Source organism: Carcharodon carcharias (genome assembly GCF_017639515.1).
Source record: "Carcharodon carcharias isolate sCarCar2 chromosome 29 unlocalized genomic scaffold, sCarCar2.pri SUPER_29_unloc_3, whole genome shotgun sequence".
Classification (NCBI taxonomy): domain Eukaryota; kingdom Metazoa; phylum Chordata; class Chondrichthyes; order Lamniformes; family Lamnidae; genus Carcharodon; species Carcharodon carcharias.
The window spans coordinates 1416413-1429784 of record NW_024470676.1 but is presented as its reverse complement, the minus strand read 5'-3'; the positions used below and the strand labels follow the sequence as shown (position 1 = coordinate 1429784).

Genomic DNA, 13372 nt, shown 5'->3' with positions numbered 1-13372 from the left:
GCCTTATTATAATTGTCAAAGTTAAATTCAAGACTGACATTCATAGATTTTTGTCGTGTATGGGGATTAAGGGTTTCTGAACCTAGACTGTTAGATGGAGTTAAGATTCAGACCCGTCATGATCTTCAATGGCAGAACAAGCTCAAGAAGCTGAATTGCCTCCACCTGTTTCCATTCAACAAACTCCAGGTTGCTGAATGGCGTCCTCCTGTTCCTGTATCATAGGCTTGAGGTGTTTGAATGGGCCTCCTCCTGGTCCTGGGCAACAGGCTCGGGGGGCTGTATAGTTTTACTCTGTTGCTGCGGAACAGGCTCGAGGTGTTTGAATGGGCCTCCTCCTGTTCCTGCGTAACAGGCTCGAGGGGCTGAATGGGTTTCATCCTGTTCCTGTGTAACAGGCTCAGTGTGGCTAAATGGGCCTCCTCCTGTTCCTGTGTAACAGGCTCGAGGTGTTTGAATGGGCCTCCTCCTGTTCCTCTGTAACAGGCTCGAGGGGCTGAATAGGCCTCCTCCTGTTCCTGTGTAATAGGCTTGAGTTGTTTGAATGGGCCTCCTCCTGTTCCTGAGTAACAGGCTCGAGTGACTGAATGGGCCTCCTGATATTCCTGTGTAACAGACTCGAGGTGTTTGAAGGGCCTCCACCTGTTCCTGTGTAACATGCTTGAGGTGTTTGAATGGGCCTCCTCCTGTTCCTGTGTAACCAGCAAGTCGGGCTGAATGTGCCACCTCCTGTTCCTGTGTAACAGGCTCGACAGGCTGAATGAGCCTCCACCTGTTCCTGTGTAACAGGCTCGAGTTGTTTGAATGGGCCTCCTTCTGTTCCTGTGTAACAGCCTCAGTGGGACTGAATGGGCCTCCTCCTGTTCCTGTGTAACAAGCTTGAGGTGGCTGAAAGGGCCTCCTCGTGTTCCTGTGTCATAGGCTCGAGGTGGCTGAATGGGCCTCCTCATGTTCCTGTTTATCAGGCTCGTGGGACTGAATGTGCCTCCTCCTGTTCCTCGGTAACAGGTTCGAGGGGCTGAATAGGCCTCCTCCTATTCCTGTGTAACAGGCTTGAGCTATTTAAATGGGGCTCCTCCTGTTCCTGTGTAACAAGCTCGAGTGACTGAATGGGCCTCCTCCTGTTCCTGTGTAACAGGCTCGAGAGGCTGAATAGGCCTCCTCCTATTCCTGTGTAACAGGCTTGAGCTGTTTAAATGGGGCTCCTACTGTTCCTGTGTAACAGGCTCGAGGGGGCTGAATGGGCCTCCTCCTGTTCCTGTGCAACAGGCTCGAGAGGCTGAATAGGCCTCCTCCTATTCCTGTGTAACAGGCTCGAGGGGCTGAATGGGCCTCCTCCTGTTCCTGTATCATAGGCTCGAGGTGGCTGACTGGGCCTCCTCCTGTTCCTGTGTCATAGGCTCGAGGTTCTGAATGAGCCTCCTCCTGTTCCTATGTAACAGGCTCAGTGGGACTGAATCGGCCTCCTGTTCCTGTGTAACAGGCTCAAGTGACTGAATGGGCCTCCTCCTGTTCCTGTGCAACAGGCTCGAGTGACTGAATGGGCCTCCTCCTGTTCCTGTGCAACAGGCTCGAGAGGCTGAATAGGCCTCCTCCTGTTCCTGTGTAACAGGTTTGAGGGGCTGAATGGACCTCCTCCTGTTCCTGTATCATAGGCTCGAGGTGGCTGAATGGGCTTCCTCCTGTTCCTGTGTCAGAGGCTCGAGAGGCTGAATAGGCCTCCTCCTGTTCCTGTGTAACAGGTTTGAGGGGCTGAATGGACCTCCTCCTGTTCCTGTATCATAGGCTCGAGGTGGCTGAATGGGCCTCCTCCTGTTCCTGTGTAACAGGCTCAATGGGACTGAATGGGCCTCCTCCTGTTCCTGTGTAACAGGCTCGAAGTGACTGAATGGGCCTCCTTCTCTTCCGGTGTTACAGGCTCAAGGTGTCTGAATGGGGCTCCTGATGTTCCTGTGTAACAGGCTCGACGTGTTTGAATGGGCCTCCTCCTGTTCCTGTGTAACATGCTCGAGGTGTTTGAATGGGCCTCCTCCTGTTCCAGTGTAACAGGCTCGAGGGACTGAATGGGCCTCCTCCTCTTTCGGTGTTACAGGCTCGAGGTGCTTGAATGGGCCTCCTCCTGATCCTGTGTAACAGGCTGGGGGGACTCAATGGGCCTCCTCCTGTTTCTGTGTAACAGCTCGAGGTGGCTGAATGGATCTCCTCCTGTTCCTGTGTAACAGGCTCGAGATGACTGAATGCACCTCCTCATGCTCCTGTGTAACAGGCTCGAGGGACTGAATGGGCCTCCTCCTGTTCCTGTGTAACAGGCTTGAGGGACTGAATGGGCCTCCTCCTGTTCCTGTGTAACAGGCTCGAGGGGCTGAATGGGCCTTCTCCTGTTCCTGTGTAACAGGCTTGAGGGGCTGAATGGGCCTTCTCCTGTTCCTATGTAACAGGCTCGAGGTGTTTGAATGGGCCTCCTCCTGTTCCTGTGGAATAGTCTCGAGGTGTTTGAATGGCCTCCTCCTATTCCTGTGTAACAGTCTCCAGGGGGCTGAATGGCCTCCTCTTGATCCTGTGTAACAGACTCGAGGGGTCTGAATGGCCTCCTCCTGATCCTGTGTAAGAGGCTCAAGGGGTCGGAATAGTCCTCCTGCTCCTGTGTAAAAGGCTTGAGGGGCTTGAATGCTCCTGCTCCTATTGGCTTGCCAGAAGGAGAGAAGAAGGGGAGTCTACAATCGTGGACATAAGCTCTGTTTACGCATTTCAGTCAACCTTGTCGTGGCGCCTGTGAGTTGCAGAATAGGCGACAACAGGACTGGCCAAGATCGCTTCCTATGACCATCTCGAGCAGAGCAGCAGTGATAAGACAGCCCTACTCCACAGCCTGACTTCCCGGTCAGTGACCCAGGCACAAGAGTCCACCCATATCTCTGCCAGAACACAATCTGCCTTTGGGCTTGGAATTTCAATTCCCTTCCCTCAATACCTAACCTTCTTCCCTGCAGAGTGCGATTCCCTTCCCTTCTCGTTCCAGCAATGTGTCCCAGATTCCTGATCAACTAGAAACATAATGTCCCCAACAGACTGAAGCATTAAACCTTCTGCTGTCAGTTTATGAAAGAACAAAATCAACACTGGTTGTGAGAAAGCACACTTCCGACATTGCAGTACACACTCAGTATTGACCCTCCGACAATGCAGCACGCATTCAGTATTGACCCTCCAACAATGCAGCACACACTCAGCACTGACCCTCCGACAATGCAGCACGCACTCGTTACTGACCCTCCCACAATGCAGCACGCGCTCAGTATTGACCCTCCAACAATGCAGCAGGCGCTCAGTATTGACCCTCCGACAATGCAGCACGCACTCATTACTGACCCTCCGACAATGCAGCACGCGCTCAGTACTGACCTTCTGACAATGCAGCACCACTCAGTTTTGACCCTCGGACAATGTAGCACACGCTCAGTACTGACTCTCCGACAATGCAGCACTTTCTCAGTATTGACCCTCCGAAAATGCAGCATGCGTTCAGTACTGACCCTCCAACAATGCAGCACGCGCACAGTACTGACCCTCCGACAATGCAGCTCGCACTCAGTGTTGACCCTCGGACAGTGCAGCACGCGCTCAGTACTTACCCCCCGACAATGCAGCACGCGCTCAGCATTAACCCTTCGAGCTTGCAGCTCACCCTCAGTGCTGATCCTCCAACATTGCAGCACTCCCTGAGTACTGACCCTACAACAATGCAGCACATGCTCAGTACTTAACATCCAACAATGCAGCACACACTCAGTACTGACCCTCCGACAATGCAGCAGTCCCTCAATAATGCCCCTCTGTTAGTGCAGCCCCTGCTCAGTACTGACCCGCCAATAGTGCACCGCTAGCACAGTAATAACATGAAGGAGCTGCTATTGATATCACAGCTATCATGTTTGGGCCTCTCCAAGTGCTTCACAGTCCATGGAAGTTAACTGAACTGAAAACAGAAAAGACGGGAACAACTCAGCATGTCAGCAGCATTTGTGAAGACAGTCAGAGTTAATGCCTTGAGCTCGGTATGACTCTTCTTCAGAAGAATTCCTCAGATCTGAAGAAGAGTCACACTGGACTCGAAATGTTAACTCTGTTTCTGTCGCCAAAGATCCTGCTAGGCCTGCTGAGATTTTCCGGAACGTTTTGTTTTTATTTCAATGCTCCACCATCCATAGTATTTTGCTTTGGTTATGAAGTGACCAAAACTGTGCACAGTGCTCCAAGTGTGGTCTATCCAAGGGATACGGATGCCAAACTGTACACAGTGCTCCAATTGTGCTCTTACCAAGATATCTGGAGAATAGAATTTTGCACAGTGCTCCAAGTGTGGTCTAACCAAGGTATATGGAGACAAGAACTGTGCACAGTGCTCCAAGTGCGGTCTATCCAAGTGATATGGAGACCAGAACTGTGCACAGTGCTCCAAGAGTGCTCTTAGCAAGATATATGGAGACTGGAACTTGCACAGTGCTCCAAGTGTGGTCTTACCAAGGTATATGAAGACCAAACTGTGCACAGTGCTCCAAGTGTGGTCTAAGCAAGGTATATGGAGACCTGAACATAAGAAATAGGAGTAGGAATAGGCCATTCAGCACCTCGATCCTGCTTCTGCGTTCAATGAGATCATGACCAATTTTATTGTGGCCTTAACTCCACTTTCCTGCCTGACCCATTGGCCCAACCTGCTCAACCTTTGCTGGGACGACATCCACTTCATCCCAGGAATCAGCCTTGTGAGCCTAACCCTAACCCTAACCCCTTGTGAGCCTTTTCTGAATGCTTCTAATGCAAGTATACCTCTCCTTAAGTAAGGAGACCAAGAATACTCCTGGTGAGGCCTCACTAATGCCCTGTACAGTTGTCGCAAGACTTCCCTACTTTTATTCTCCATCACCCTGACCAATTCATTACAGGTCTAAGAGTCGGCAAGATCCTACCGTATTTCCCCATTGGTTGGAAGTTGTCCTTACAACATGCTCTTGTTTATATATGTGCACTGGAGTTTGCATGGGGATGATTTTCAAATAGATGTTTAGAGTACAGCAGCAAAATGTCATTCCTAAAACCGTTATCAATCGGTGGTTAGGCTGGAGTGTGTCCAATTCTGGCCGCCAATCACTTCAGGAAGGATGTCATTTCCGATGTTCCTATGTCGAGGCCTTGGGGAGGGTGCGGAGGAGATTTACTGGAACAGTCCCAGGGATGAGGGAATCCATTTCATGTGGAGAGACTGGAGAAGCTGGGATTGTTCTCCTTAGAGCAGAGCAGGTTAAGGGGGAGATTGAATTGAGGAGTTCAAAATCATGAGGGGTTTTGGATAGAGTAAATGAAGAGAAATTGTCTCCAGTGGCAGGACGGTTGGTAAGCAGAGGGACAGCTCTTTCAAAGAGCCTGCACAGGCACCGTTGGGCCAAATGGCCTCCTTCTGGGCTGTTTAAAGCACAGTTAGTCCATGTTATCGGTGTCACTGACAAGACCAGTGTGATTGCCCATTCCTTTGTGCCCTGGGGGACAGGTGTGAAAACACTGACTACTCTTAAACAGAACCGGTGTCGCCTCGCGTGCCCACACCCATACTCATAACCATCTGTTAAGCAACATCAGGCTGAGGGTTGACAAGCTGGCGAGTGCCTGCTGTCTGTCAGGTTGGGAATTTCACTCCATCACTGGGTTAGCACAGGAGAGGGAAGACCCCTTGGCCAACCCATGTTAGGGAACCCTCCTTGGCCCCTACATAGATGTAAGCTCACCAACTGCGTACAGCTTTGGCCTCCATATTTAAGGAGAGATATACTTGTGTTGGAGGCAGTTCAGAGAAAATTGATTCCTGTGATGAGACATTTAGTTTCATGAGGAAAGGTTCAGCTCTACTCATTGGAGTTTAGAAGAATGAGAGATGATCTTATTGAGACATGAGATCCTGAGGGGGCTTGACAGGGTACATGCTCAGAGGATGTTTCCCCTCGTGAGGGAATCTAGAACAGGGGGGCACAGTTTCAGAATAAGGGATCTTCCAGTTAAGACGGAGGTGAGGAGGAAATTTTCCTCTCAGGGGGCCGTTAGCCTGTGGAATTCTCTCCCCAGTGAGCAGTGGACACTGGGTCATTGAATAAACTCAAGGCTGAGTTAGACAGATTTTTGATTGTCAAGGGTTATGGTGGGGGCCAGGCAGGAAAGTGGAGTTAAGGCCATAATCAGATCAGCCAAGATTTTACTGAATGACAGAGCAGGCTCGAGGGGCTGAGTGGCCTACTCCTATTTCTTATGTTATATCCCAATGAAGTTTGCATTGAGCGTTGCAGCACAACGGACCCCAAAACACTGCCCTTTCCTTTAAATGAAGCTCTTTGCATCTATTCCAGTTCAGTTGGTGAAACACAGTAATCAGACATTGTGCTGTAGTGTGTAGTAAATATTTGCTACCACCATTTCAGTTCATCTGGTATAAGAAGACCACAAAGCCAGCACATCAACATTTATGACGAATTAAGTGACATTTGTCGTTTTTTACAAGCTGCATTATATGTTTGAGCTGTACTTCAGAACAATAAAAAGACCGAGAACAAGCAAGATTCTCATGATTCAACTCATCTACAATCCATGTGCAATTTACCCAGGTGTCAGCTGTTAGATTGGTTTAGCCCTGTCTCTCTCTCTTTCTCTCTCTTTTACTCTTTCTCTCACCTCTGACACAGGAGGCTGTTGGTTCAAGTCCCCAATAATCCAGGTTGACACTCCAGTGCAGTGCTAAAGGAGTGCTGAACTGTCGGAGAGTAGGTACAGAGGGAGTGCTGCGATGTCATCGCAAGATGCGTAGAGTGACACCAACGTCAAAGGACCAACTTTCCGACAGAGACTCAGGTATGATCAGTTCCAACCTCACTGTGGTGACAGACCATCAGCACATTGAGAGAAAATTAGGTAAAATAAACACATGGACTGATTTCTGGCAAGCGAGAGAAGCTGGGATTGTTCTCCTAGGAGCAGAGAAGATTTAGGGGGAGTTTGAATCGAGGCATTCAAAATCATGAGGGGTTTGGATAGAGTAAATAAAGTGAAACTTTCTCGTGGCAGGAGGGTTGGCAACCAGAGGGACACAGATTGAAGAGAATCGGGAAAAGAACCAGAGGGGGAGAAGAGGAGAATTTTTTTGACACAGTGAGTTGTTGTGATCTGGAAGGCGCTGTCTGAAAGGGCGGTGGAAGCAGATTCAATAGGAATTTTCAAAAGGAGGGAATTGGATAAATACTGGAAGGGGAAAAATTTGCAGGGCTGTCGGGGAAAGAGCAGAGGTGGTAGAGTGGGACTAAAAAAAAACCAAAATTCTACGACGCTGAAAGTCTGAAATAAAAACAGAAAATGCTGGAAAAACTCAAATCTATAGAATGAGAAACAGAGTCAATGTTTTGAGTCCATCTGACTCTTCTTCAGAGCTGAAGAGAAGTCGAAATGAGATGGAATTTATCCTGTTTAAGGAGGGGGAGGTGAGCAGGTAAAGCAGGGTAGAAGGTCAATGATAGATGGCAGCTAAGGAAAGATTGACAATAATGTCATGGGCACGGTAGGACTAATTCGAATTGATCTTTCAAAGAGCTGGCACAGGTATGATGGGCCGAATGGCCTCCCGTGTGTTGCATGATTCTAAATTGCCACTCTGCAGCTGGAAACTGGCAACAAAGGAAAGAGGGTTTAGATTTATCAGCCGAGATCCTATATGCTCCAGTGCAAAGCCTTAACTAAGTCAGCCTCACAATGCAAGCTCAGGTACAAAGTTTGATATAATGCGATGAGATTATCTGTCCATTAGGTTTGATGGGTTGGGTGTCCCTTTGGCCTGAATGCCACTCTATGGAAAAACCAAATAGGCTCAGACTCTTTTCTCTCGAAAAGAGAAGGCTGAGGGCTGATCTGATCGAGGCCTTTAAAATGATGAAAGAATTTCAATAGGGCAGACATAGAGAAGATGTTTCCATTTGTGTGGTTCAGGGGGAGACCAGAACTAAGGAACATCGATATAGGATAGTCATTAATAAATCCAATGCGGTATTCAGGAGAAACTTCTTTATCCAGAGAGTGGGGAGAATGTGGAACTCGCCCCCAAAGGGAGTGAAAAAAATAAAAACAAAAAACTGCGGATGCTGGAAATCCAAAACAAAAACAGAATTACCTGGAAAAACTCAGCAGGTCTGGCAGCATCGGCGGAGAATAAAAGAGTTGACGTTTCGACCCTTCAACAGAACTGAGTAATATTAGGAGAGGGGTGAAATATAAGCTGGTTTATGGTGGGGGGGGCGGTGATGGGGGGACAGAAAACAAAGGGAGTGGTTGAGGTGAACAGTAGAGATGTTTTTGAGGGGGAAGCTGGATAAACACGAGGGAGAAAGGGATACAAGGATATGGTGATGGGGTGAGATGAAGAGGGGGTGGGAGGAGGCACGTGTGGAGCATAAACACTGGCACGGAGCAGACGGGCTGAATGGCCTGTCCCTGTGATGGAACTGTATTGGCCATTCCTTCACTGTCATTGAGTCAAAACCCAGGAACTCCCTCCCTAACAGTACCATGGGTGCACCGACACCACAGGACCAGAGCGGTTCAAGAAGGCGGATCATCACCATCTTCACAAGGGGCAATTAGGGCTGGGCAATAAGTGCTGGCCCAGCCAGCGATGCCCACATTCCATGAAAGAACACAAAAAGTAAATCTTTGTAATCTCACCGATATTGCATGATGCTGCAAATAATTCTATTTGTGAATAAATCCCTTTAATAATTTAGCCTGTTCTGAGTGGCAGGGGAATTTGAGTGTGTAATGGCAGGTGTGCCTCAATGTCTCAACTAATTCTTTTGACCATCAGTAGCAGGGCGTGGTTTAATGTACTCTTGTACAGTCACTCTGCCTACTATTTTAACCTGTTTATTTCAACAATGTCAAGAAGTGGGTCACAATTGTTATGGTTGTTAAAAAGAGGGAAATTTAACCTTGAGGCCCCTGCAAACTGAGAATTGGTTCCCCTCCCGTCGATCGGCATAAAAAGTTAAATTCTGAGGACAGGCTGCACAGTCTAGGCTTGTATTCCCTCAAATCTAAAAGATTAAGGAGTGATCTATTCGGGGGGTTTAAGATGATAAAAGGATTCGATAGGGTTGAAGAGAGAGAAACTATTTTCTCTGGTAGGGTGGAGGGGGGGCAGGGGGTTGCATCCAGATCAAGGGGGCAGAACCTGAAAATTCAAGCCAGGCTGTTCAGGGGGTGATATCAAGAAGCACTTATTCACACAAAGGGAAGTGAAAATCTGGAACTCTCTCCCCCAGAAAAAAACTGTTGAGGCTGGGTGGGATCAATTGAATATATCAGAACTGTGATTCATAGATGTTTGTTGGGTAAGGGGATTAAGAGTTACAAAAGGTCGTTAGACAGAGTTAAGACACGGATCCGCCATGATCTGATTGAATGGAGGAACTGGTTCAAGGGACTGAATGTCTCTATAATGCACCCCAGCTCCTACAACCATCCCTATCTCTGTAACCTCCTCCAGCCCCTACAGCCCTCCCTTTATCTGTAGCTCCCTCCAGTCCCTACAACCCTCTCTTTCTCTGTAACCTCCTCCAACCCTCCCTATCTCTGTAACACACTCCAGCCCCTACAACCCTCCCTATCTCTGTAACTTCCTCCAGCCTCTACAACCCTCCCTATCTCTGTAACTTCCTCCAGCCTCTACAACCCTCCCTATATCTGTAACTTTCACCATCTCTTACAACCTTCTGCGATCTCTGTAACCTCCTCCACCCCTACAACCTTCCGCGATTTCTGCACCCATCCAATTCCAGCCTCTTGAACATTCCCAGTTCCCATCGTTTTACCGTTGGCGGCCATAAACTGGTATTCCCTCCCTAAACCCCTCCACCTCTCTCTCTGGCTTTCTTTCCTCCTTTAATACGTTCCTTAAACACCGGCCTCTCTGATGGAGCTTTTGGTCACCTGTCCACTAACATCTTCGGTTTGTCAAGATTGTTGTCTGATTTACGTTCCTCTAAAGCTCTGTGGGACACTTTACTACTTTAAAGGCGCAATATGAAGGTAAATTGTTGCTGTTGTAGAGGGTTGCCCATAGTGACACTATCATTCCCATCAGAATGGAGATGATTGGGTGATGACCCCTTCTATCACCACAAAGCTATGAGTGACTGGGATTGATTTTACAGAATTTGTTTTTGTTACTATCGTCCACTGACTGCATTTTGCTGGAGAAATAATCCTGCTTTTATTGGGATTAATTGCTGTACTTTCAGAAATGAATTGTTTGCTGTCGTTTAAATAGATTCTGTAGACTGTTGGATGAAGCGCACTGTTTAAAAAGGGTCTGCAAACTAATGCGCATTGCTTAAACAGACACTGTAAACTGTTTGTTATGAGCCCTGCCCTGCCTCTAACTCATTGGCCAAGTACACAATCTAGTTACAACTGGTTGTAACTAGCCTGTGTTGACAATTATGATTGAAAAATCAATACCATGAACATTAAAATCACGATACGACAGAATACAGTGACGACAGAGTGCAAAGATAAGTACTGCCAAAAGTTGGTCATAATAGCAGTAATGCGCAAAGTCATACTGAGGCACAATGCCCTAATCTTAATTGAACATCCAGAAAGACTCCATAATCATTGCAGGTTAAGCATTAAGCAATTAAGAGATCTCTTTGGATCAGACATTACCCAATCAAAATAATGAGAATAATAAGCACAGGAAAAGGAGGAGGCCCATTCAGCCCCCTCGAGCCTGTTACACAGGAACAGGAGGAGGCCCATTCAGCCCCCTCGAGCCTGTTAACCAGGAACAGGAAGAGGCCCATTCAGCCCCCTCAACCTTGTTGCACAGGAACAGGAGGGGGTCCATTCAGCCGTTCGAACCTGTTACGCATGAACAGGAGGAGGTCCATTCAGCCCCCTCGAGCCTGTTACACGGGAACAGGAGGAAGCCCATTCAGCCCCCACGAGCCTATTCACAGGAGCAGGAGGAGGCCCATTCAGCCCCCTCGAGCCTTTTACACAGGAACATGAGGAGGCCCATTCAGCCCCCTCGAGCCTGTTACACAGGAACAAGGTGAGGCCCATTCAGCGCCCTCGACTTACTCAGGAATAGGGGAGGAGGCCATTCAGTCCCTCAGATCTGTTGCACAGAAAGCCATTCAGCCCTTTGAGCCTGTAACATGAGGACGGGAGGAGGACCATTCAGCCTTGAGCCTGCTACACAGGAATGGGCGGAGACCCATTCAGCCTCTCGACATTGTTACACTATCTCTGCAATATCCTTCAGCCCCTGCAACCCTCCCTATGTATGTAACCTCCTCCAGCCCCTACAGGGTTGCAGGGACTGGAGAAGGTTACGGAGAAAATGAAAGCTGTAGGGGCTGGTGGAGGTTACGGAGATAGGGAGGGTTGTAGGGGCTGGAGCGGATTACAGAGATAGGGAAGGTCATAGGAGCTGGAGGAGGTTACAGAGAGAGAGATGGTTGCAGGGGCTGGAGGAGGTTGCAGAGGTAGGGAGGGACATAGGGGCTGGAGGAGGTGTTTAGATAGGGAAGGAGATGAAGATGCTGTGGAAGGATTTAAAAGGAGGATTGGAATTTGGGAAATGGAGGCATTGCCAGACCAAGAACCAATGTATATCGGCAAAGAACAATGGGGTGATTGGCTAACGGGACTCGGTGTGAGTTAGAGTGGGGTTGTGTGGGGGGGAGCAGCAGATTTTTGGACTAAGATGGGGTGGGTGGGAAAGAGAAGATGGGGGGTGGTGGAGAACATTGAAGTGGATAAGTAAGCTTGTTCCCAGCTAAGTGCAGGGCGACTAAATCTCCTGTTACCCACAGGTAATATGACACAACATGGTGGACCATGCCCCACTTGACATCTTCTTGCTGGCTGTCTACTGCACCACCTTCATCCTGGGGGCACCCTCCAGCGCTGTGGCACTCTGCATATTCTTCAGGGAGCTGAAGCGCAAACCCACGCCCAATGTCATCTACATGATCAACCTCTGCATCTCCGGTGGGCTCTTTGTTGCTTCTCTGCCAGTCAAGATGGTGGCGACAGTGTGGGGTGAGTGGGCGCTGCCCATGGTCTTCTGTGCCATCTACCACGTCTTCCACTTCAGCACCAACTACGCCTGCGTCCTGTTCCTCACGGCACTCAGCATAGGCAGGTATCTGAGCATCGCCTTCCCCATCAGGTACAAGATGAACAAGAGTCCCCGCTACTCTTGTGTGGTCTGCTTCGTTTTCTGGCACCTTGTCATTGCTCACCTCGCCTTCATCTTCCTGGTGGAGGCGACTGGGTCACAGGATCACCTGGTAGCCCCCAGCCGAGAGCAAAGCCTCGATCTGTTATGTCAACTTCACCCAGTCCCAACTGGACTTGCTGCTGCCCCTCAGACAGAAGCTTGTATTCTTCTTCTTCCTGGCCCCCTTGGTGCTCACCTCCTTCGCCAACCTCGGCTGCTTCTGGGAGCTCAACAGGAGCCAACTCCCTCGGCGGGAGAAGCGTAAGGCCCTCTGGGTGGCCTCCAACACCTTGACCACCCTCGTGGCATGCTTCGCCCCCTACAACACTTCCCACCTGGTTGGCTTTGCCCTACGCGAGAATGTCAACTGGCAGAGGGAAGCCCTGCTGCCCAGTATGGCCAGCGCTTTCCTCAACCCACTGGTCTTCTTCTGCTCCTCCTCTGCTCTGCAGCGGAGCACCACCCAGTGCCAAGCAGTGCACCAACAGCATCAAGCAGAGCTTGCTGCGCATCTGGCACAGTGCGATCCCACAGGAGAAGGGACTGAACGGAGATCTCACGCAAACATCGGACCCAGTTCCATGCGGAACATCGTCTCTAGGGATCGGATGTGAATGCCAACAAGTGATTAAGGAGGTCGGCTCATAGAAATTCCGCATTTATACCATAATTGGATTCAATATAAGACGAGGATTCCCAGTGCCAGCAATCACTGGCATCTCTCTGGTCTTCGTCACTGACGGGGGTGTTCCACGTGAGGAAGAACCTGCAATTCTCTAGCACCTTTCAACACCTCAGGACACCCCGAAGCACTTCACAGCCAATTAAGTACTTTTATTCAATTATGATATTGGGATATAGGGAACGCAGCACCCAATTCATGCACAGCCAGCTCCCACAAACAGCAATGTCATAATGACCCAGATCACCTGTTTTTTTTTTAGAGATGTTGGTTGAGGGATGAATTTTGGCCCCAGGACACCAGGGAGAACTCCCCCCTGCTCTTCTTTGAAATTGTGGCCGTGGGATAATTTACATTCACCTGAGAGGGCAGAT

The 13372-nt window shown here is 49.1% G+C and overlaps 1 protein-coding gene across 1 annotated transcript; it reads left to right on the top strand.

Annotated features, from left to right (window-relative positions):
- Positions 1-11921: 11921 nt before the first annotated feature.
- Positions 11922-12930, top strand: LOC121274099 (free fatty acid receptor 3-like). Its single transcript, XM_041181252.1, has 2 exons — positions 11922-12386; positions 12439-12930. Exons 1-2 carry the CDS (start codon positions 11922-11924, stop codon positions 12928-12930), a joined length of 957 nt encoding a protein of 318 aa, XP_041037186.1.
- Positions 12931-13372: the final 442 nt, after the last annotated feature.